Source organism: Antechinus flavipes, chromosome 2 (assembly GCF_016432865.1).
Source record: "Antechinus flavipes isolate AdamAnt ecotype Samford, QLD, Australia chromosome 2, AdamAnt_v2, whole genome shotgun sequence".
Lineage (NCBI taxonomy): Eukaryota > Metazoa > Chordata > Mammalia > Dasyuromorphia > Dasyuridae > Antechinus > Antechinus flavipes.
In genome coordinates, this window is record NC_067399.1 from 596,001,813 (window position 1) to 596,026,968 (window position 25,156).

At 32.5% G+C, this 25,156-nt stretch overlaps 1 protein-coding gene across 1 annotated transcript in view; it reads left to right on the plus strand.

Moving 5' to 3' along the window:
• Positions 1 to 25,156, plus strand: part of CCDC172 (coiled-coil domain containing 172) — a 52,378-nt gene that overhangs the window by 11,907 nt on the left and 15,315 nt on the right. The window contains exons 4-5 of the mRNA XM_051973966.1: positions 11,590 to 11,706; positions 22,302 to 22,467. Of these exons, the coding sequence (XP_051829926.1) occupies positions 11,590 to 11,706; positions 22,302 to 22,467 (283 nt within the window). The remainder of the gene's footprint in view (positions 1 to 11,589; positions 11,707 to 22,301; positions 22,468 to 25,156) is intronic.

The following is a 25,156-nucleotide window of genomic DNA, read 5'->3' on the forward strand; positions in this document are numbered from 1 at the left end:
CTCTAAGTGTTATTTTGCCCAGTCTGCTTCTCTGTCTCTTCTTCACTGTCTCTGTTCCTGTCTGTCTGTCTCTCCCTCTGTCTCTCTCTCCTTCTCTCTATCTCTCTCTCCTTCTTTCTGTCTCTCTATGTCTCTCTCGATGTTTGTCTCTCTGTCTCTCCCTGTCTCTCTGTGTCTGTCTGTCTCTCTCTGTTTCTCCTTCTGTCTTTCTGTTTCTGTCTCTCTCTCTCTGTCTCTGTCTGTTTCTCTCTCTCTGTCTCTGCTTCTTTCTGTCTCTCTTTCTCTGTCTCTGTCTTTATCTGTTTGTATGTCTCTATCTCTGTCTTTCTCTTGTTTCTCTCTGTGTCTTTCTGTCTCTATTTCTCTCTGCTTTAAATATAATCTACATCAACTACTAAATCCAGGTGCTTAAGATAATGCTTATATAATTTCTGGTGGCAACAACCTGGTTCTGAATTTCCATTATCTATTTTCACAACTGTTTCTGTTCATTTGACACTTTGTTGACACATTATCCTCTGTATTCGTGCAGATACCACTTATGAAGAGGCTTTTGATTCCATTCATGGATCTTAGCCATTTCATTGCTTTTTCAGGTAAATCATTCTTAGTTATATTTGATGAATTAAGAGTCATTACACTTCCTAATACACTGAGTAACTTGTCCAAAATTGCACAACAAATACATGTTACAAGAAAAATATGAGTCCATCCCTTCTGGCCTTAATATCAGCTGTCCATCTTATATGCCTTATGTTTTTCTGAGATTGGGTTATTTAAATTCTTTATTTATTGTTCTGTTAATCTGGGTATTTTATATTTTGGTAAATGTTTATATTATTGGATGCATTGGATTATAATGGAGTAAAATAATTTATAATTTTTTTTCTTTATTGACATGAATTCTTTTTTTCACATTGGCATTTTGATTTAATAGTCTTTCAAAAACAGATGATCATTTTTCTCCTTTACTTTTAAAAATAATTTTTGGTTTTACTTTTTAATTCAATAGGAGTTTATTTTTCTTTTAATTATGTTTATCTTTCTTTAATTTTTAAAATTTTTCTGTTTTGCATTTTGTTATTTTGTTTGTTGTTTCAATTTTACTTATTTGCATGCCAACTTTATTTAGTCCTTTTTTATGATCTGCCAGTCAAATTTTGTAAAGAGGCCATAAATATCTGAAAAGTATTTATGATCCTGTAGCTATATATCGGAATCTATTCAGCTTTATCATACTTAATTTTCCTAAAATTCTATTCTGATTCTGACCTTTTTTTCCCTTTTTTTGTTAGATGTCTAGGTCAGAGAGGAGGATACAATTAAGGTCTTCAACAATTTTAGTTTTATTTTCTTTTTGTATAATTTTATTAACTTTAAGTACACTGTAGTTTTCCTGTTTAACTCTTTTTACCATGTCAGTATGTATTATTACTTTGTCTGACATAATGTTTTTCACCCTTGCTTTTTTGAATTCACCTGAGGCAAAATTCTCTTCCAACTTTTAACTCTTTATGAGCCTTTATATTTGAAGCATATTTCTTGTGAAGAGCATATTGTTGGATTATGTCTTCTAACCCATTCTGCTATTCTCCTCCATTTCATGAGTGAGTTAATCCTATTTATATTCAAGGTTAAGACTATAATGTTGAGAGAAAAAAAAGGAATGTAATCAACCCCAGTGATCCATAATTGAAGCAGTCTTATTATACTTCTCTGCCTATTACTCAGCACAGGTTCCGGTTCTTATAATTTGTTTTTCTTCTTTTAATCTTATCTTCTACGATCTCTCCTCCAAAGCTGAAGTTTGTTTTACTAATAATTCTTCCTTTTCTAACTCTACTGTCCCTCTTAGAGATCTTTTCCATCTCTTTATATTTTAGTTCTACACCAAACTCTCTCCCTCCATCTCTCTCTTTGTGTGTGTGTTTTGTGTGTATGTGTGTGTGTGTGTGTATGTATATTTAACTTTCCTATGGCCTATTAAGATAAGAATAAAATTCATCAGATGTTTGTTGCCCTCATGCTGATTTTTATATATCTATAAGGTTCTTTTGGTATACTGCAATAGTAATAAAATGAACAAGTTCTTTGTGTTTTTCATTTTTTCCTAATATATTTCCTTGTACCCTTTCTTTTAATCTCTATTAAAATCAAGAAAATGGCATGAAACAGCTTCAGGCCTTACACCTGTCTTTCTCTGAATCCTGAGTACAGTTTGATTCTAAAGGACCACTTGTCTTACTTTTTTCTTCATTAGTATATAAGTATTTCAACATCATTTGGCTCCTTCTGCTTGTTCCAATGCTTAATATTTACTGTTTTAGATTTCTCTTATCTCTAGTTTGTGTTGCAAAGAATGCATACAACTGTAGTGGTTTTTATCTGTATCTTTATATCTATATCCAGTAATCACCACAGCTTTATCATACTTAATTTTTATCATAAATGCTGATAAATACTATCAATATTATTGTAATGTTTTCTAGCAATAGTTTTTCTTGGTTACATGTTTTTTTCTTTTCACGCAATTTTCCTAGATTTGTGTGATCCTTACTTTGGTTCCATTGTATTTGAACTTTTCTAACTGTTTAGTATATTTTTTCCCCTTTATTCGGAAGCTTTTTGTCTATAAAATTATTGGATTTTTAAATTTGGGAGTTTTTAGGAGGTAACCAACATGTTATTCCTATTTTACATTTGTCTGCTAGTTCTAATATATCTGAGCAGTTTTCTTGTGTGATTTTTTGAATTATGGTATCCAGGTTATTGGTTTGATCATTACTATCAGTGAGTATAGTGATTTTTCAAATTTCTCAATCTGTTTTGCAGTTCAGTTATTTTTGGTAGGAAGTGCCTTTTATAATGTACTAATTTTGTTTTAATATTTACTGTTTTCTTATAGAATCATTGCATTCTGTTTTCTCTATTATGTTTTTCAAACATTTCACTACTGGTTTAAAGTTTGTTTACACATTCTGTACTAAAATGTTTATTTTTTCCACAGCAGCCCAAATTTGATTTTTTAAAATCTTCCTTTGTTTTTTTCTAACCACTCTTGCAGTCCTTGTAATCCAGTCATTCTTTTCTATCTCTCTGTATCTGTTGCAATTACTCTTTCTTCCTCTAGGCTTAATTCTTGTGCTCTTCAATCATAATATTTATTTTTTAAATTATATCTGGATTTTTTTCATTTATTTATTCACATATTCAACATCAGTTCTTGAACTGGAACTTTGTACCAAGATCTGCCCCCACTCACAATTTTGGCTCAATTTGGTCTTTTTAGCTTTGCATTTTAAATATTCTTGCTGTTAATCTACTATTCCAACTGTTTTTTTTTTTTTTTTGTTTGTTTGTTTGTTTGTTTGTTTGTTTGTTTTTTTTTTGGGGGGGGGGAGGGTCAGGGAGTAAGCCATAACCTCTGCCACAACCTTGACTTATGGGTCCATTTCCTGAGGACCTGGTACAGATGCTAACCTAACACAATTCCCAACCAACAATTGGCTTAGTATCCTGCGTCAGGCCTGATAGGCCTCAAAAGGATAAGGGCTCCCATATGGTCCAGCGTCTCCCTTCTCTTCTTCCTGGTAGGCCTCCTTTCTGAGCTTCTGCAAGTTTCTGGCTGCCTTCTTATGTCATCCCAGATTTGGAACCAAAGGCTTACTATCATTTCCCTTTGGTCTTTTAAATCATTCACCCATCTGGTGCTAAGTTTTGTGTACAGGGACATACACACACACACACACACACACACACACACATGCATATATACACACTCTATGTTTATACATATATGTATATGTGTGTGTGTGTGTGTGTGTGTGTATGTTTATTCTGAATGGGAACAAGGGGAAAAAGGGTCAAAAAACCAGAAAAAGAAGAGAGATATTTACTTAGGAGACAGGAGAGCCTAAGATGAGTTTTTCTGATTTTGAATTCTATTGTCATTGTCATTGATAATCATCTAATTGCCTTTGGAATTCATGTGACTTTGCAATTTACTATTGCCTGAGTTAAGACATCAAGACTAGTTTGGAAAGTTTGAAACATCACCTTTTTCCAATTTAGCTTCTCTCTTGGAGTCCACTCCCCATCTCTCTCAGTAGGAAAATATAAAAAAGAGAAAGGGAAAAAGATGAGTAAAGTGAAGATGTATATGCTAGCACTTATTGTTATATATGCTACATTTCTGCAGTTGGGGGAAAACTAGCTTAGTCTTTTCTTCTGAGATACTTTCTTTTTTGTTGTTGTTATTTTCTCTTTTCATCTTTATTACATAGCCTCACCAGTTTTTCCACTTGTGGGAAAAGCACTGGACTTGGAGACAAAAATATCTGGTTTTGAATTCTGGCAAGTCACTCTATCCCTCTAAGCCTCAGTTTCCTCATCTATAAAATGGGTCAAAAGAAAATATTAGTAAACTTCAAAATTCTATGGAAATGAACTACCTTATGAAAATTCTGATGAAAATTTTGATGGCAAAATTAGTTGAACATATGGAGTTAAGTCTTATGCATTTGAAAAGAAGCTTCTGTAGAAAATCTTTGAAACTCATTTTGAAGTTATGCAAAACATTTTTTGCTACTTCTTCAAGTTTTTCTGAGCAAATGGTATCAACATTTTTAAAGTAAAATACTGATTATTCTTCTAAAGCACTAACTTCTGTCTCAGACACAACAATACTAATCAATCTGATATACCTTTTGAAATGTCTTTTTATTACATTTATAAAGAAATACATTTTTTTCTCCTGATTGTAATATGACATAGGGAGGCAAAATTCTGTATACAAGTCATTTTATGTTTTCTTATATAAAGTTGATTATTATGCTGTTGGGCAGAGTATTTAATCAGCAAAACTTTAGTCCCTTAAGATGGAGATTAGTTTTAGCCAAGAAAAGAGTAGCTTTATACTATGCTTGCATGCACTAAAATATGAATTTTTAAAAACTCTTAGTCATTTTCAATTTTAGGTTATTCCTGATAGAAAATACTTGTAGCCTTCCAGGCAGCAAATACAATGAAAACTTGCAAATGTTGGTTGCATTGTAAGCTGACCTATTTGACCAGATAAGTCAGCTTACAATGGAAGCCATAAACTTGTTTTAAAATCAAACAACCCAAGAGAAACAAAGCCGAGTGTGAAAAGCTTTTTATTGATGAAAGGAACAGAATTAACCAGTGGTTTGGAGCTCCCATAAATTAATACTGCCTGATACCACTTTTTTCCCCCCTCCAAAACACTTGGAGTTGATTCTAGACTATATAAACTTTCACTTGCATAGCAAATACTTTATCTTCATCTCTCAGAGAAGGGAAATACAAGGAAAGGGAAGAAGCAATAGAGATGCTTCACAACTTGAGCCAAACTCTATTCTAAATGATTTTCCTGCTCTTTCTTCCTTTCTGCTTTTCCTCTCCAGCTTTGTTATGGCTACTCAGGGATTCTCCTACTCTCACAGACCTTTAGACCCTCTCTTCTGATGGGTGCTTCGAATTTCCCACACAGTGTTGTTGTCCCCATCAGAACCATATCCTAGGTGATTAAAAAAATTCTGAATAGCACAGCTTCTGTCACAAGGTACCTTATTCATTCTTATCCAAAATATGAAAGAAAAGAATAATCAGAAATGAAAAGGCAGGAAATGAGAGTAGAAGGGAAGAGGTTAAAAAAAAAGATTTAAATAATCCGGGAAAAATGGAGGAGCCCCTAAAGGCCAAAAACACACTGGGATTTTTAGAAAGGAGGAAAGAATACCAAACATCTTTCCCATTCTTTGTTCTAGATTCCAGAGAGCCACAAAATTGGACATTTTAAGTGTTTCTTCACAAAATACTTTAGATATTTATCTTTCTGCTCTTACTTTTTCAGTGTTCGTTTCAATCTTTTGATCACATCTTGGAAATAAAAGCTTCAACCAAGGGCTAATGTATATGTAACACCTTTTTCAAGGCAGGGTCATATCTCTTAAAATAGAGGCTCTGTGTTAGGAGTCAAGTTGTTAGAGAAAGCCAATTGGCAAATTTTCAGCATGAGCATTCATACCTCAGAAATCAGGTAATAACACTACAAATCAGGGCTTGATTTATTGTTTTGTTGACTTCTAGACATAAGAAAGTAAAGGAGAAAATCTTAATGATGTGGATTAAACTGCTTTTAGAGAGTCATTTGCTAAGTTTTTCCCAGCACAATCCTGGGAATATCCCAGTCTAAGAGTCTCTCTATAAACTATAGAAACCAGAGTTTTGGGGCAGTGTTCTAGAATAACACCAAAGAACAAAGAGAGAAAAAAAATCAAATCTGTCCATGCTGAGTCTTTAATAAAAATTTGAAACTTCAGGTCATGAATTTTTGAATACTGATGGTTTCATGAATTTGAAAAATTCTATAAATTAGGATGCTGCTGATTAGAAATTCCTCAGGTTAGTTAGTACAGTTTTCTTAATACGCTTTTGTGACAAAGCTCATATGGTGAGCTAAGCACAGAATCAGCATTTGAGTTTAGGAATGATATAGCTGAGAGGCATAATAATGTAAGAAATAACCAATTAAGTTAAACTAGCCTAGTGTTCCATTTCTGAGATATTTTGCAGAAAAATGTGTTTCTTGTCCAAGATAGGAGCCTCTAAAGGTTAAGAATGAACATCAAAGATCCCAGGTTTTTCTTTATAAGCCAAGATAGACTTATCATCTTTTCTGGACCTGCTTAAAATTTTAACCTTTACCATTTCTCAAGGACAGAATTCCCTTTATTTGCCTTTAACTTAAATAGTTACAGCACTTCTTTCAGAAGCATGAAATCAATCAATTAACAAGTCAGTTTTAATCACCTCTATAAATCAAATAATTTACTAGGCCTTGGTGGAACAACAACAAAAAAGAATAAATTCTATCTCAAGGATCGTATATTCTATTTAGGGAGCTGCAAATAAATATATATACATATACATAGATAGATAAATACACACACATAATAAATACACAGTAAATATTTTGGGAGAGAATCATGGAAGCTGAGGAATGAGATTAAGAAAGACTTTATATAGGAAGTGACACTTGAGTTGACAGCTAATCTTGAGGGTAAACGCCTAAATCATCATTTTACTACTATTAACCCAACTCAGAATTTATCCAGTGAGAATTTCTAAATGAAGTTTTTGGTTTGGCTTCTACCCAATTGCTATCAAACACTAGAGGGGTATGTGTGGGTGTGTGGGTGTGTAGGTGGGTGTGTTTATCTGTTCATAAGGTACAAGATAAACCTTCATTTTATGCTATGGAAATTGCAAGGAATATAAAGGACTCTAGGAAACCACAAACAAATGTAGAAAACTTACAAAATACTGACATAACTCATAAATAATTAATATAATTCTCCTTTTTCACTGAGTCACATTTCCTTATAGTTTCCTAAAGCTCTCTGTACTCAAAGCTACTCCCAACCCTTGGGTAGGAGGTGAATATGAACCCCATATTCTAGGGAATCCGCATCTAACCCTACAGAAATTCCTGGGGGGAACTACCCTAAGGGTTTGGTCTCCCTTACTCCCCCTGGAAGAGGAAATTGCTGGTGTCGGTAGGACAGGTAACTCACCTATTTGAGGAATTCCAAATTACTCATTGTAATAGGGAAGCCAAATTCCACGTCCCTTGTTTCCTTACACTCTGGCTTTAGTTCTTTCTTCCATTTCTCCCATTGCCAGGGCAGCCTTCTCTTTCGGAGAGTCCCGCTACTCAGAAAATGTTCCTTTCCTTATTAAAAGTCTATATCCCCGTTACTTATATATGAAGCAATCCACAAAGGCCGTTGCTTTCTATTGACTTGGAAAAAAGGCTGGATTCCAGGACTGTGTTCCAAGAAAGTCCTCCTTCTCTGGGGAGAAACAGGTCCCTCAACTTCGCAACCTTTAGAGAGGCAGCCCTCGGTAGTTCTCATTATTCAGGAATTCTCTTCCCAATCCATGTGGAAGTTGAAAACTTTCTTTATCATATTCCTCCTTAGGAACTCTGAGTCTGCTGCTCCTCCCATCTTATGTGCCAGGGAAGTCCACTCTCAATGTTCATCCATCATCAAAAAAAAAAAAAAAAAAAAAAAGAAAAGAAAAGAAAAAAAAAAAAAAGAAAAAAAAGTAAATAATAGGTAATAGTTTATATAGTCTAAGAACTCATTATCTAGGATTTGTTGCTTCCCCCCCCTCCCCCCCCCCCCCCAAAGCACATATCTGATAATGTTACTCTATTATTCAAGAAGCCTCACTAGTTTCTTGTTATTTAGACAAATACAAACTCTTTTAGGCTTTTAAATTCTTTCCTAATCTGGCTAGTCTAATTTTCCAGGTTTATTGCTTATTCACCCTTTCAATTAATGTTTTTCATTCTATCTCCTAGCTCTCTCAACTTTGTGAACAGGTTGTCCCCTAGGCAGCCTCCTCATGTTTCTTAAAATTTCTAAGTTCATTCAAAGTTCAGTTCAAGCACTACCCTCTATAGGATTCTTCCCACAGATAGTTACCCTGAAAAAATTACTTTGTATTTTATTAAAGTCATGTAATAAAGATATTCATATAGAACTGAAAACTTTTCAACTTGGAAATTCCCTCCAGGGATGCATATTACAATTTTCCTATGACTGCTTAGCCCATATCATTTACTCTGGGGAATCCACTAAATTTGTTGGAGATGTTCCTCATTTTCTGGCACCTCCTAAAAATACTAGTGGAAGACTTTGGTCATCTAGCTATGACTTTTCACTCTTGGACCTTGACCAACCCGCTTTTTCTTTGTGGCTTATATAAATTTTATATTTATTTTTATGTGTACACATTATTTCCACCAAAAGAATGCAAGCTCCATAAAAGCACCAACTTTTGTGTTAATATCTTCAACACTTAGCATTCTATCAAAAATGCTAATTAAGTGTTTAATGGAGGAAATCACAAAGGACAGATTTTAGAGAGAAAACTTAAATTCAGATTTGGATAAGTACCAGCTCCCAAATATCTGATCTAGGTATATTTTCAAGCTTTTGAGGAAGGAAAAGCAAAAGAAAACTACCAATACCAAATTTACTGTCTTTTTTTTTTTTTTTGCAAAAAATTTTTTTTGCAGTTTATAGATTTTATTCCCATCCCTTCTCAGCCTCTCTTTTTCTAAGGGTCTTAATTTTTAAAATCTTTCTTTGGTCATTTAAGATATTTTCTCTCTAGACACTTGTTATTTTTTATTAAGGGTGATGGAAACTAAAACAAGATCTAGTAGGTACAGTTGAATACATCTTATTTTGGTGAAGATATAGGAGAAAATGATCTGTTTTATTTTCAGTAACACTGTTTTTGATTATTAATGGATAGAATGCTGGACTTGAAGTCAGGAAGTCAGGAAGGGTTTATATATCTTGTCTCCGACATTTACTAGATGTGTGACTTGGAAAGTCGCTGAATCATTTCAGCCTCAGTTACCTTCTTTATCTGACAAAGGAAGATGACAGACAGCATTTACCTCTTAAGAGTTCTTACAAGGATCAAATGACATAATATGTGTAAACCAATTAAACCAATTTATAAATGCTAGTTATTATTATTATCTTATTGGTTTTTAAAATTGGAACATCTCAAAATGTCTTCCATTATAGTTCTTTGTCTCAAGGTCAAGATTTAATTCTGGGTGCCAAGTGATAATGGTATCTAGAAATTTCATAATTCTGTCGAATATTTTTAATATGATTATTTTCCCTTTTTATTGATTTCTTTTTTCTGATTATATATGCACAGTAATTTTTAATTACACATTTCTTTATGAATCATATTAGGAGAAAAAATCAGAACAAAAGGGAAAAACCATAAGAGAAAACAAAAACAGAAGAAAAAGGAAAAAAAGTGAACATAACATGTGTTGATTTACATTCACTCTTCACGATTTTCTCTCTGGATGCAGATGGCGTTTTCTATACAAAATTTATTAACATTGCTTTGGATCATTGAACTGCTGAGGAGAACCAAGTCTATCATAGTTTATCATTGCACAATCTTGCTGTTATTGTGTACAAAGTATTTCTGGTTCCACTTGTTTTGCTCAGCATCAGTTTGTGTAAATCTTTCCAGGCCTTTCTAAAATCAGCTTGTTCATCATTTTTATAGAACAATAATGGAACATATATCATATTAACATAACTAAAATTATTGCATGTGCATTAACATAATCTTAACTGAAATTATTAAATGTATTTTATGCTCTTCCCATGTGTATATGTTTTTAGTATTATTTTAGTGTTTATCAATTTTTCTCCACCACAATGCATTTCATCATGTCCTTATGGCATGCAGGGAATCTGCAGTTCCTCTAATAATATGCCAAAATATTTACTCTGTGACAGACCCCATGCAAATATTTAATTATGGGTCTAGATATAAATTGTTTGTCAGATTATCAGTCTGTAGCCTGCCTAGAGAATGGAAGTTTGTCCACTGGGTGTAAAAGTTTGATTTTTTTTCCTCAACAAGAGCAATTAACATAGATTTTATATGAAAGCCTAGAAAGATTGACATAAGCAGCAGAATAAAACTATATATCTTTAAAATATTTATGTAATAAAAGAATTCATTTATTTCATTTAAAGGAATTCCTTCATAAAACTTCAAGACTTTCACTCTAGTATTCAATGCTCTGTAAAAACCCTCATTTTAGGAACAAAAGGGAAATAATATCCTAGTTAGTATAAATGCCTACATTGGGCTCTTTATTGTAGAGGGCTGGAACTCTGGAGAAGTATACTTGAAACAAGGTGTTAACTCAGTGGAATTGATGAGATGATTGTTCTTTAGTTCACATATATATTTAGGACTTAGTATGGTGATGTATGGTTCTCTAGTTCACACATAATCAGTATGTTGTAATGATGTAATTACAATAAGATATATAAGGGCTAAAAGGACTGGAAGACAGACATTCCATCTTTGACCAGCCTGGTGGTGGCTGTCTTGCCTTCATCACTTCTTCATTTAAAGACCAAGGCCTGTCCAAAGGATTTCCAGAAAACTAGCCTGGACATTACACTTTATTATTTAGGAACATGTTCAGTACTAAAGTAGAAAAGCGAACGCAAAATATATTTGGAGAATGTCAGCAAACAAGCATGCAATTGCTAAATATGGCAGTAAAGTAATGAGACTGATTTTAATGTTTGGACTTGTAAAACTAGTGTCATTAATTTATGGTCCCATCCGAAAAACATCAGTCCTCTTGAAAGTCCCATCCTTTAAAAGCAAATGGCTAACAGTTGCTAACATATATGTCATATCAGTAAGGATTAATTCAGTGCAAACCAATGTCAATCGCTATGCTTGTTGCTTTGGGGAGCTTATGGCCTTGTTGGGGAGAAAGAATTGAACATGTGAAACAATTAGAGAACAAAATAGCTCATATATAACCAAATTCTTAAATGTGTTTTATACTTTAAGTGCCTTAAGAGTTCTTCAGAATTTGCATTTTAAAGAAAAATAAAGACACTATTCATCACTTTACAATATCATCTAAGACATTTTGAACATGTACTTATTAATTCATTCAATTTTTTTCTCACTTTGAAGTCTCATCAGTTTTCTGAAAAAGCCTTCCTCCTCGAGCTTTTGAAGACACATGAAAATGGCTTAGAAAAACAGTATGCAGAAATTAAAAATGAAAGGAATATACTTCTCCAAACCTTTGTAAGTATCTAACTACTTTGAGCACTATATTTTACCAGTTTTGTAAAAGTATACTTGGGTAAGTTTTCAGAAAGATATTCATTTAAGGATAGCCCTACTGAAATACAATAAAATAGTACCAGGAACCAATAAAAAGATGTCTATGAGATGTCATTATATATATATATATATATATATATAATATATATATATATATATATATATATTATATATATATATATATATATAATTGTGTAATAACTTTTATTGACAGAACCCATGCCAGGGTAATTTTTTACAACATTATCCCTTGCACTCACTTATGTTCCGATTTTTCCCCTCCCTCCTTCTACCCCCTCTCCTAGATGGCAAGCAGTCCTATATATGTTAAATATGTTGCAGTATATCCTAGATACAACATATGTTTGCAGAACTAAACAGTTCTCTTGTTGCACAGGGAGAATTGGATTCAGAAGGTATAAATAACCCGAGAAGAAAAACAAAAATGCTAATAGTTTACATTCATTTCCCAGTGTTCTTTCTTTGGCTGTAGCTGTTTCTGTCCATCCTTGATCAATTGAAACTGAGTTAGATCTCTTTGTCAAAGAAATTCACTTCCATCAGAATACATCTTCATACAGTATCGTTGTTGAGGTATATAATGATTTCCTGGTTCTGCTCATTTCACTTAGCATCAGTTCATGTAAGTCTCTCCAAGCCTCTCTGTATTCATCCTGCTGGTCATTCCTTACAGAACAATAATATTCCATAATGTTCATATACCACAATTTACCCAGTCATTCTCCAATTGATGGACATCCATTCAATTTCCAGTTTCTGGCCACTATAAACAGGGCTGCCACAAACATTTTGGCATATACAGGTCCCTTTCCCTTCTTTGGTATCTCTTTGGGGTATAAGCCCAGTAGTAAAACTGCTAGATCAAAGGGTATGCACAGTTTGATAACTTTTTGAGCATAGTTCCAAATCGCTCTCCAGAATGGCTGGATTTGTTTACAACTCCACCAACAATGCATTAGTGTCCCAGTTTTCCTGCATCCCCTCCAACATTCATCATTATTTTTTCCTGTCATCTTAGACAATCTGTCATTATATTTTTAAAAAGAATTTTACAGCCGCAAATAGGAAATTTTTTGCAGTTCTTCAAACACTTCCACTAAAGTCAGACTCTGATCCTTTCTTATGGATTGGTGGTGACTCTTATTTTTCAAAGATAACAAAATAAACACTGATAAGTCAATACCTATTATGACAGACTGTGTGTCTGTTTTGGGAGGAACAAGCCTAACCAAATTCAGAGAAGTTTATCAGTGGAAAAATCAGCTGGTATTAAGTTTTTTCTCCAAAGAATTTTTATAAAGAATAGCCTATCCAGAATTGGATGGCTTTTAATCTTTATGGAATGAATATCTGCCATTTGTAAAAACTGGAGATCTTTTGAGGTTTAAAATAGTTATAAAGACCATGGAATTCATTAGATCCTATTTAAGACTTCTGTTTTCATAAATTGATTTTGTTGAGTTTCTTCTTTCTTCTATCCTCTAAAACTAGAAAGGATGCTTCCTTCCAATGAATGTTCATATTGTTTTGTTTGTAGTTATTAATGCACTTTCACTTTTAGTATTATATTCAATTGTCAACTGGCTTATTTATTCATCTGCTAGATTGTAAGTGATTTGGAGAAAGGGGTTACTTCATTTATCATCTTTGTATCTTTAGCTTCTTTTTAGAGTGGTATTTTGCACATTTTAGGTTCTTCAAAATGTTTGATGAATTCTTGGATCATGTACTTAGAACTGAGTAATACTTCAGAAGCCATTTAGTCCAACCCATACCTGAATAGGATTTCCTTCTTTAAAATTCCCAACAACTTGATACACTATTTGATAGAAGAAATTGGGAGAGATATCTACTTAATCAAGGTGCATCATTCTATTTTTGAATAGTTAAAAATTGTTGACATTTCAAATCTGTCTCTTTACAACTTACATTGATTATTACCTCTGGGACCAGAATAAAAATATTTCTTTTCCCACAAGGTAGACTTTTAGTACTTGAAGATAACTATTGTGTTAAGCCTTATCTTCTTTCAGAAGCCTTCCTTCCTTTCCCAGTTTTTTCAAGTGATCCTCATGTAACATCCTGAGACCTTTAATATCCTTCTCTGGAAATTCTTATAGATGTTGATGCCCTTGCTAAAATATGTTAGCAAGAACTATCATATTAAGGACAGTATACAGTAGAGACATCACCTCCTCTGGTCTAGATATGCTACTTCCCCAAATGTAGTCTTAAGATAGCCTTAGCACTTACCATTTTCTACTGTAAAAAAGAGATCCTCATTTTTATGTGAAGGCTTTCCTAGCTATGTCATTTTTGTTTGGTACTAGTTAAATTTTCTTTGTAGGTGTTTTTTTAAACTTGTGTCTGACTTTAACCTTGTCAGTATGTAATTTTACAAGTTCAGTCTCTCATTCTAACCTCTTGAGATCTTTTTGTATACACTGTAACACACCAGTCGGCTATGTTGGTCACTCTTCTGTTTGGTCTTTCTAAACTTAGTAAGCATGCTCTTTATGTATTCATTTAAATTGTGGGAAAAATTTGTTAAAACAGTACAGATTAAAGTAAAGATCCCTTATACTGTAACCTATTTAACATGTATAGGACTACTTGCCATCTGGGGGAGGGGGTGAAAGGAAGGAGGGGAAAAGTCGGAACAGAAGTGAGTGCAAGGGATAATGTTATAAAAAATTACCCAGGCATGGGTTCTGTCAATAAAAAGTTATAATTATGAAAAAATAAAAATAATAAAGTAAAGATACTTGGGAATACTCTAGAAACCTTTCACCAACTTGGACATAAATCTGTGTTTGACTACTTTTTGAGACTGGTCTTCCAACCAACTTTACATCAAACTCCTTGTGTTTTTAATCTAGTTGATACCATTCTATTTTTTCTACAAAGATAATATGAGAGACTTCATGAAATGTTTTGTTGAAATCTAGACAGCTCATGTCTTCAAATATTCTTTCTAATTTTACCAATCTATAAATTAAATTTAAAAAAAGAAGGAAAATAAATGAAGTTAAACTTGTATGACTTGCCTTTATTAAGCAATACTGACTCGAATTATTTTTAAGATGCTTTTTAGATGCTCAGAATTTGTCTTTTTCATAATTCAGTTTAAGAATTTTTAGGGAACACAATCACTTGCAGATTCTACCATGCTGGAGAGGTTGAAAGAGTGTTTGTTTTCCAAGGACTAGTGTGCTTAAATGTAGGAAGTTGGTCACCAGTAGGCTGGCTGGCTATTTGGTGATGATAACCTAGGAAAGAAAGAAAAATATAACCTTTGTGGGGAATTCTTTTCCTTTAAAGACAGTGTGGTAAATGATGGATACTAGTAATCTCACACAGTGTGATTAGTGCAAATAAACATCAACTTAGCTTTTGGTGATCTCAATGCAAGAACCTCATCTAATGAATGATACACTATAAAATCATATAAATCTTGACATTTTTACTATAAATGAGAATATTAAAATGGTGTATCTAAATGAGAGGAAAGCTCATAGTTTCTTTTTGGAGGGGAAATTAAAGGAGCTGGTGGAATTAGTGTTATAATGCATCCAAAGGCAACAAAAAATAATAATTCCATGGCACACTTGATGATTTTTTATTACAGTGCTTATGATAAGCATTTGCTTTGAAGATCATAAAGATAATTCAGTTTATGTATCAACATCTGTTACAAGGGAGAAAGTAGAAAAAATAATTCTACAAAGAATTTGATGAGTCCTTCAAATAAAACCACAATATCTTTTAATTCTTGATGACTTGAATGCAAAGGTGGGCATGAGGAAGCACATAAACAAAAATTTTAGAAAGGCTCAGATTTAAGAAATGAAAAGAAGACCTTTTCGATTATAGAAAAATCCTACACCTTTAGATCCTGTGTACCTTATTAAAGAAGGTATTTGAGAAGTAAAATTTGAGTATAATTTTCTTGAAGAAAGCCAGGAGTGATAGAGAAGAGGGAATACATTTCAAGTATGGTGGACAGTTTTTAGATGACATTGCAATGATTATATTTAGGCCCTAACCATCATAGAGCTTATAAAATGATATCCATAGTCACTTGAAAGATTTTGTACTTTCCACTTAGACAAAAAAAAAAGAAAAACGCACAAGAGGATAAAGAATATCTGCTATCTGTAGTATATGATTGAATGGACAACTTATAAAACTCATTTGTCAGCACTTAAATGTTGGACATTCAACATTCCTGCACAATGAGCAGAGTCCAGAATAGAATAAGAGAAGTAGAGGGAATAGGATTGCTTTGAAAAGTATTTAGGGTCTTAATGACCTCCAACTTTTTCTTGAAATAAAGATTGATAATTTTTACATCATTCTCTCCAAAAAGAAACTATGAGCTTTCCTCTCATTTAGATACACCATTTTAATATTCTCATTTATAGTAAAAATGTCAAGATTTATATGATTTTATAGTGTATCATTCATTAGATGAGGTTCTTGCATTGAGATCACCAAAAGCTAAGTTAATGTTTATTTGCACTAATCACACTGTGTGAGATTACTACTTTTTCTACAGAATTAAAGGGGTGGATCATTCAAAGGAGAGGCTCATTTTAAGCATGAGGTTATTGAAATGTGGTTAGTAATGAAAAAATAGCATAACAGAAAAGTATGAATGAATCAAAAAGGACACAGCCAAATCTTGAGGAGAGATAAACAATGTTCTCCTTGTACTTCAATGGCGTTCATTAAATGTTAAAAGATTTAGAGGAAGACTTTGGGCATGCGGAATAGACTCTTAAGTGGAGGAACTATTAGAGGATATTACTAGATTGACTAGAATGAGAATATGTACGTGGGTTGTAATCTGAAATATTAGAAGAATACTAGGTTGATGAAATCACAGTCCACCAAAATATTAAACAAGGATTTGTTTATTAAATATTGAAGTACTAAATATTAAATAAATGCAAAAGATGATTAATTATTACTAAGGTCATTACTTTCCTTTTTAGGTAGAAATTTGGACAATATCTGTTCCCTAGTACAATAGTACCTTTGACTTTCAGCATGATTTTTCAGAGAATACTGATGGTGTTTCAGTAATCCTGTTTGCCTTTACTTTCTATTTTAGGGCCTGTTCTAATGTCCTGGAATATAGTTCATATAGGGGTGATGATTTGAATTTATAAAGTATAGTTATGTGCTCTCATAGTACTTCCTTACTTATCTTCGATCTCAACTTCCTATTAATTTTTGTTCTGTCTTTTCCAAACTAAAAACTATTCTCTCTGGCAGAGAAAGCCAAAGCAAAATCAGAATTGAATAAACCTTCACTTTTTCTATGTTCTGTTATCATCAATCAGACCACCTCTAAGCATCTACCTTATTTTTTCTTTTCTCCTCCTTTTTTACAAATTAAATATTTTTAAAGTCCTTGTTTTTTCCACCTTTTGGAATGGAAATAGCCCTGGTGTCTATGACATCAGACTATAAGATCTGGCAGAAACAACTAATCAATCAATCAGCTAGCATTTATTAAATGTCTATTATGTTTGGAAATAGATTAAGTGGTGATAGAGGTCATTTTTAATATTATAAATAACCAAATTAAATATAATGAATATATGAAAAAAGATACTATCTTATTCAGAGAAAAAAACCAATAAACAGAAGTATATGTAGAATAATTACATATATATGTGTATATGTATATGTGTATATTCATACACACACACACATACACACACACACACACATATATATGTGCATACACACATACTTATCTTTGTATCTAATGGTAGCCATCACTACAGTAGAGAAGAAAAGAAAGCATAAAAAAGGAAAAAAAGAAAAATAAATTTATATAACATATATATAAAAAGAATAGCAAGTTTTCCACAATGAGATTTCCAGTCTCATGTGCAATTATCTATTTTATTATATTGTTATGGAAATATTTGTTTTATTCTATAAATTAAAAAAAATAAATAAATTGCAAAATAATTTAAATGCTTAGAGGGGCAATTAGTTAGTATAGTGGATAGAGAACCAGACTCATCTTTCTAATTACATATCTGACCTTAGTGTGATCCTGGCCACTTAATCCTGTTTTCTTCAGTTTGCTCATCTGTATAATGAACTGGAGAAGAAAATGGTAAATCCTTCTAGTGTCTTTGCCAAAAAACCAAAAAAAATTTCCCACTAAAACCCAAATGGGGTCATGAAAAGTCAGAACCAAATAAAATGACTGCACAATGACAAATTATGTGTCAGGCGCTATGGATACAAAGAAAAGCCAAAAATATTCCTGACTTTCAAGGAGCTCACAGTCTAATCAAAGGAAACAACCATGTGCTAATAAAATACATACAGGATAAACTGAGGGTGATTTCAGATGGAAAACATTAAGATTAAGTAAAACTAGGACAGAACTTAACAGAATGCAATACTTTTAGGTGAGATTTGAAGGAAACCAAAGAAAGCAAGGGTGGGGAGGGATAAGGAGAGAAAGAGTTCCAGGCATGGTGGCCAGTCAGGAGATGGGGAGTCACAAGTGAGGAAAAGCAAGAAGTCCCACACAGAAAATATGGGAGTGAAATGGGACAAGACAGGAAAGGTAGAAAAGGACCAGATTAGGAAGGACTTTGAAAGCCAAACAGAAGATTTTATATTTGAACCTGGAAGTAAAAGAAAGCCACTAGAGTTTCTTGATAAGAGTCAGACCTGCATTTTAGGAAAATCAGTTCATAGTTTCAGCTGACAGGAAACTGTCTTCTTCATCTAAATTTGGAGACATTCATTTGCTGGATGGACTTAAACAATATTATACGTTACAGGCACAGCAATTCTTGATGACCACCTTTGATTTTTAGAGAGTTTTTAACATGAGTTGGTAGAGAGGATACCCATGTGAAAAAAATCAGTTCCTTCCCCCTTGGAATAATAAGCAAGTAGGAAAATTGGGATTATTATTAGTCTTTTGGTTCTTTTGAAATCAGCTCCATGCCTTTCTCTTGGAAGAACACTCAATAATTTAACTGATTTGAATATATCAAAAAGTTGGAGATTATGTCTCTTTGATCTCTCCTTATATTTTTAATATTCTACTTCATATTATGCTTATTTAAATTCTTATGTATCTCTATTATTGGATTATAATCTTCTTGAGGGTAAGAACAGCATTGTTTCTCATCAATGTATTTTTCATTATGTGAACATTGCCTTGACATTTTTCAGAAATAGTTGGTTAAATTGAATTATCTTTTGTAAACTAGGCCCAACAACAATATTATTTGTTTTAAATCGAAAGGAGGAATGTGCAAATTTCTGCAAGTGGACCATATATTTTTTTTAAATGTATTTCAGAAATACATTAATGTTTAGATTCCAGCATGATTAATATTTTATTAAAATTTAAATTTCCACTACAAATCAGCTATTGATATTTCATAGAATTTTAGCTGTTTGAATTGAAAGAATATAAACTCCTTAAGAAAGAGACTTTTTTTGTTCGGTGTTTGCATTTTCGGCACGGGATCAGTGTTTGACCAATTACATTGAGTTGAATTTGATTTCAAAGGATTTAGAACTAGAAATGATTGGAAAGATCACCTCACCCAAAACCCTGAGATAATTAAGTGAAGTTATGAGAGCTTTAGGGACTTGTCCAAGATGTAATGAATAAGGAGAACAAACAGGATCTGCCCTTCTTCAAATTTTCCTCTTCTTTTATGTTAGAGATTTCTTTAACCAAATGTCTTGTTTTACAAATTAGGAAACTGAATCCTAATTTATCATGGCTTTATTTAGATATTTAGGAGTCTTTATTTTCTTTTTAAAAAGGTAATTTTTTAAATTTCCCAGGAAACTCCAGCAAGTACTGTGAAGGCCATATTTTCTCTCAAACATAGGTAAATGCCCAATTATACCCTTAAAAATGAAAAGAAAATGATGGAATATTGTTCTCTGGAAAATTATGAGCAGCATGCTCTCAGGGGGAAAAAGAAATTAAAAAACAAACAAACAAACAAACAAACAAACAAACAAACAAACAAACAAACCTACCTGAAAAGTCCTCCATAAACTAACTCAAATATGCTGTATACAAAGTAATAGCAATGTTCTGGGATGACCAGCTGTAAATGACTTTAATCTCAATAGTAAAATCAACCACACCTACTCTGAAGGATTTATGATGAAAATCCTATCCATACCAGAGAAGGAACTGATTGACTCTGTATGTAGATGGAAATATTCTCTATTACTCTCTCTCTATTTTTAACTTTATGTGTTTTCTTTCACAACTTGACTTTTATAGAAATGTTTTGCATAACTTCACATGTGATTTCTTAATTGTGAGTGGGAATAAAGGAAAGAACCTAGAACTCAAAAATCTTAAAAGAAAAACAGATGTAAATAAAAGTAATGAACTATTAAGTAGAAATACCCAAAGGCTTCAATCAAAGAAATAACCAAAGGCTATTTCAAGTATCTAATTTTATTCTTTTGTTGTTGTTGTCATTTAAAATGGCTTCTCCTTCTATTTTTAAAGATTTGATCCAAATTCACTTCCCCATTCTTCTAGTTCATTTAGTCTGTGTTTTTTTTCCTGGGATGCTATAACAATTTTTATATTTACCATTCATTTTTGTATACTATCACAAGTTCTCTCATATTGAAATATTTATATCTGGTCTATCTAATAAGATTGTAAACATTTATTTAGCTCCTATAATATCTAGCAGCACTATGTATATGCTGTAAGCACACATTTGTTGAACTAAAATCGACCTACTGTAATGCCAGAGAAACTGAGGCAGGAGAGATATTAGAGAGTTTTTAATATTTTATTAATGGGAGAGTAAAATTGACTGGACAGGACTCTCATCTCAAATTATCCAGGCAGGCAGAGATAAAGATATACTGGGACCAAGGAATCCATGTTGGTCCCAGGGCTGGAGGAGACTGTCATCTCAAAGAATCCAGCATCCAGCATCCAGCCACCAGCCGCCAGCCTCCAGCAATGAATGGAGGAACCCCAACTTCTTAAATACATTTTCTCTAAACAAAGGAAGGGGTAGGAAGTGAGAGAAAACTTCTATCAGGATGGGGGAGGCCATAAATCCTAAAAACCCAGAGACAGGATGTCTGAATACAAAGAAGTAAAGATATCAATGAGGTATCTTGGAATATTTTAGAGGGATATTGTAAATTCTTGAGGACAGAAAAGAGTCAGGACGTTACTCTCTTGTTTATCTTGCTAATTTATAACCTTAGAGCAACTAGTCCTCAGTCTTAATGAGTCAGAGGGGGATTTACAACGAAGATTGAGACAGAACAGTTAAGGAAACTGAGACAAGGGAAACTCGTACAGGGAAACTGAGTCAGGACAGTTAAAGAAAACTGTGGCATAACACTACTATTTTTGTTTTTTATAATTATAATATAAACATATTAAGTATTTTTCTGCAAATCATGATATTACCTTAGTCTTAGAAAAATACCATATTGATTGAACACATTACTGGAATTAATAAAGAAAAATCATGATAAAAAATTAAAAGAAAATAATGAAGATGACTGAATAAAAAGTGAAAAAAAAATGAATGTGAATAAAAAATCTACTAGATTTTAAAGAGATATGGACAACTTTCATATAAACATCTTGAGTAAGATAGTTGTATCTTTTTCTTTGTATACTATAATTTTTTTTAAAGAGCACTTATTTTGATGGTATGACATTTTTAGGCAGCCTATAGTTGGATCAGTATGGTAGGTATGTTTCTGGTTGATCATTTTCAATTGCTTTCAATTGCTATTATTTTAATAGACATATTTTTAGAGTAGTGACAAAATGGCAGATCAGAATTTAAAATTGGAAATCTTAGAGATCACATAAGAGAATTTTCTCTGTAGCTAGACAGCATCAGGAATAAAGCGTTATGAAGATTCTTCTTTCTGAGTTCAATTCTGGCCTCAGATTACATAGTCAGTTATATGACCCTAGGCAAGTTACTTCATATTGTTTGCCTCAGTTTTCTTATCTGTAAAATGAGTTGGAGAAGAAAATGGCAAATCACTCCAGTATCTTTTCTAAGAAAACCACAAATGGGGTCATAAAAAGTTTACTACAACTCAAGCAAGTCAATAATAGAATCTCTTAATATTTTCTATGGCCAGAAAAGTTAAGAGTCTTGCCCAGGATTATGAAGCTAATTAGTTTCAGAGATAGCTCTAGAATTCAGACCACTGGACTCCCCAAGTCTGTGTTTAGGTTTTTATAAAAAAAAAAATGATAGATGTCATCTTTCAATGGCAGAACTTTGTCAAACAAGAAATTTTCTAAAACTTCAAATTTAAAAACATTATTTAGAATGATTAATTAAGAGAATTTTAAGACCATTAATGTGGAAGTAAATACATTTATTTAGGTTCAAAACTTTAAAAAAATTAGAGAAAATCCTTTAAAATTTTTCATTATAATTTTTAATGTACTTTCAAGGAAAAATGTTATTAGCTTCTATGTATGAACTTTCATTTCTATATTTCAGGAGACTATGAAGAAAAAAATAAAAGAAGAGGAGGAAAGATTTACTAAGGAGATTACAAACTTCAATAACGAATATGGATTAATAAATAAAAGAGAACTTTTGATTAGAGAAAAAGCCAAGATTGAAATATCTGATTTAGAGAAACAAGAAAATATTTTAAAAAGCGGTAGGTATACCTTGTTTTTTGGGTATCATTAGGAAGCTGGGTATTTCTGCTTAGTGAAATGTCTAGAGGTTTCAAGTTTAACTCTTTACATACCGTAAGTTTTAATGTAACTTGTTTTTAATATCCCCTTTTTATGTATTCCTCTACTTTAACAAACTGAACATCATCTCATATTCTGCTAGAATGCAAAGTCCTGATTGGATTCTGACCTTGGACTACACTCTGAAACTTAATTTCTCTGGGAAAAAAAAATCCTTCATATGAATTTGTTTTGGAGGTATTTACTTCTTTCTCATAAAGAATGTACAGCTACATGACCTCTAAGGCATTTTAATATGTTTTTTTTTTCCTGCAGAATTAGTTATTGGATCTTAGCCTAAGACATCCCTTTCTCAGATGAATTGCTGTCAAATTCCCTTCACTATTATTAGAGAAAACAGCTAAGTGGTACAGTGGATAAAGTATTTGAACTGTAGTCAGGAAGGCTTTGGTTCAAATGTGGTCTCAGACATTTATTAGCTATATGACCCTGGCCATGTCATTTAGCTTCCATCTGCCTCAGTTTTTTCATCTGTAAAATGAAGATAAAAATAAATTTATTTCCCTGGCTTGTTATAAAGATAAAATGGTGATAAAGTTTCTAAAGCACTTTGCAAGCCTGATAGCACTATGTAAATGCTATCCATTTCTTTATTTCTCCTCCTCCTCCTTCTCCACCACCATCACCACCACCACTACAATTACTACTACTTGTTGTTGCTATGGTTATCCTTTGACTTGTTGGCTTCATTCAGACCATCTGAAAGATGGAGAACGTGGATTTTGAATCTCAGTTCTACTGCTTCCTCTGTAGTGTTACCTGTATAAAATGTATTGAGAAACAACCTTTCTGGTTCTTAGTTTTCTCATTCAAGAATGAAGAAACTGGATTAGATGTCTTCCGAGATCCTTTCCAACACTAGAATTATATTACTGTCCTTTGACCCTATGATCACATAACTTCAAGTATATTGCAGATTTAATCTGGGATTTTATAAGCCCATTTGCTACTATTTCTGTACCAAATTAATTCAGAGGCTTCTAGTTACTGAATGCTGAAAATATTTTCTTGTTCCTTTCCTCTTTGAATAACTGGAGAAAATAAATATGTTCATAGTTATGGGGAAGAGGGGAGCTGGTAAATAAAAAAGTCTGAAGGAAAAAAGACCTCTAAAGAGAAAGATGAGATCCATTTGTACCTTTCCTGAAAAACTAGTGAGCTGTTGAAAATATGATATAGTCTATACCATCATGAGAAATAGCTGAAAGTTGGTGAATGCCTCTTCTATAGTTCCCCTACAACTTCTGTCCTCCTAATCTCAAAGATCTGATGGGGAAGGATATTCCATTACAATATTCTTTCTATTCAGGTCTTTGAATGATTCTGGGAATTTACATACAGATATCCTGAAAGCCTTAATGTAGTTTTAAGTTGCAATAGCATAAAACTACAATAAGACTTTGGGGATATCTTGCACATTTGGGGTCTCATGGTAGTTTATTTAAAGAATTATATTTTATATTTCTCCAATATTTTTTGTTCTAAAATTATTAATATTCCAGTCAAGATGACAAAGTAAGAGGATTTAAGGAAGTTTGCTCTTAAAAACAATAAATGGAAACACTAGAGAGAAGAAATCAGGCTGAAGAATCACTCAGGAAAAAATGGATAATCAATTAAAAGTAAAAATGAGAAAAATGAAAAAAATGTTGATATAATTTAGAGAAACTGAATCAGCTAAATTACCAGAAGCAATGCAAGTGGAAAGAGAAACCATATAAAATCTCCTGAGAAACATCCTCAAATGGATAATGAAATTAAGCAAGAACTAACATTGGAAAGAAAATCACAAGACCAAATAAGAGAAAATCTCTTAAACACTATAATTAAAAGGTGCTGGAAATAATTAGAAAGTATTAATGAAGAAAATGGTCAATAGGAAAAAAATTCTAGAAAAAATTTAAAATCTAGAGATATAATCTTTTGGATAGATCTATTTGGATAAATACATAGTCTAAATTTTTTTTCATGCTTTCATCCAAACTTGAAGATTCAGTATGATCACAATAATGGCTTCATATGTATTTAATTAATGTGATAGTTAATAGAAAATTGAATCACATAATGCAGAATAGCTGAAAATAAATGTTATAACATTACAAAATTACAGAATAACAAAATCATAATTCTATCCAAATATTTAAAAGCTGTCTAAAGTGAAATGTCAAATATAGAGAATAGATCATGATGCAAGTCTACTCAGAATTTCTGAAATATTAGAGAAAAAAATTGGAGGGGGATTTTGAACAGTACATTTTTGGAAATTCTCAAAGAAAAATCCCCAGAATTAGAAAAACCAAGCTGCAAAAATGCATCTAGAAGGAATTTGTATGACCTCAACAAGAACCCAAGTTTCAATAAGCCTAGACAAATTGTAAACTTGAACACTGCAATTAAAAGGGAAAAAAAATTACCTGAAACTACCAAAGAAATCCAGAAATCCAGCTCAGAATAAACAATTTTTAAGGCTACAGAGGACAACTGTAAAATTGAAATTGAACAAATAAAACTTTAAGAAATATGGACACTTTAATGGAGAAAGATGTAATCTCAGCAATATGAGTGCTCCCTCAAGTGATAAAGATCATT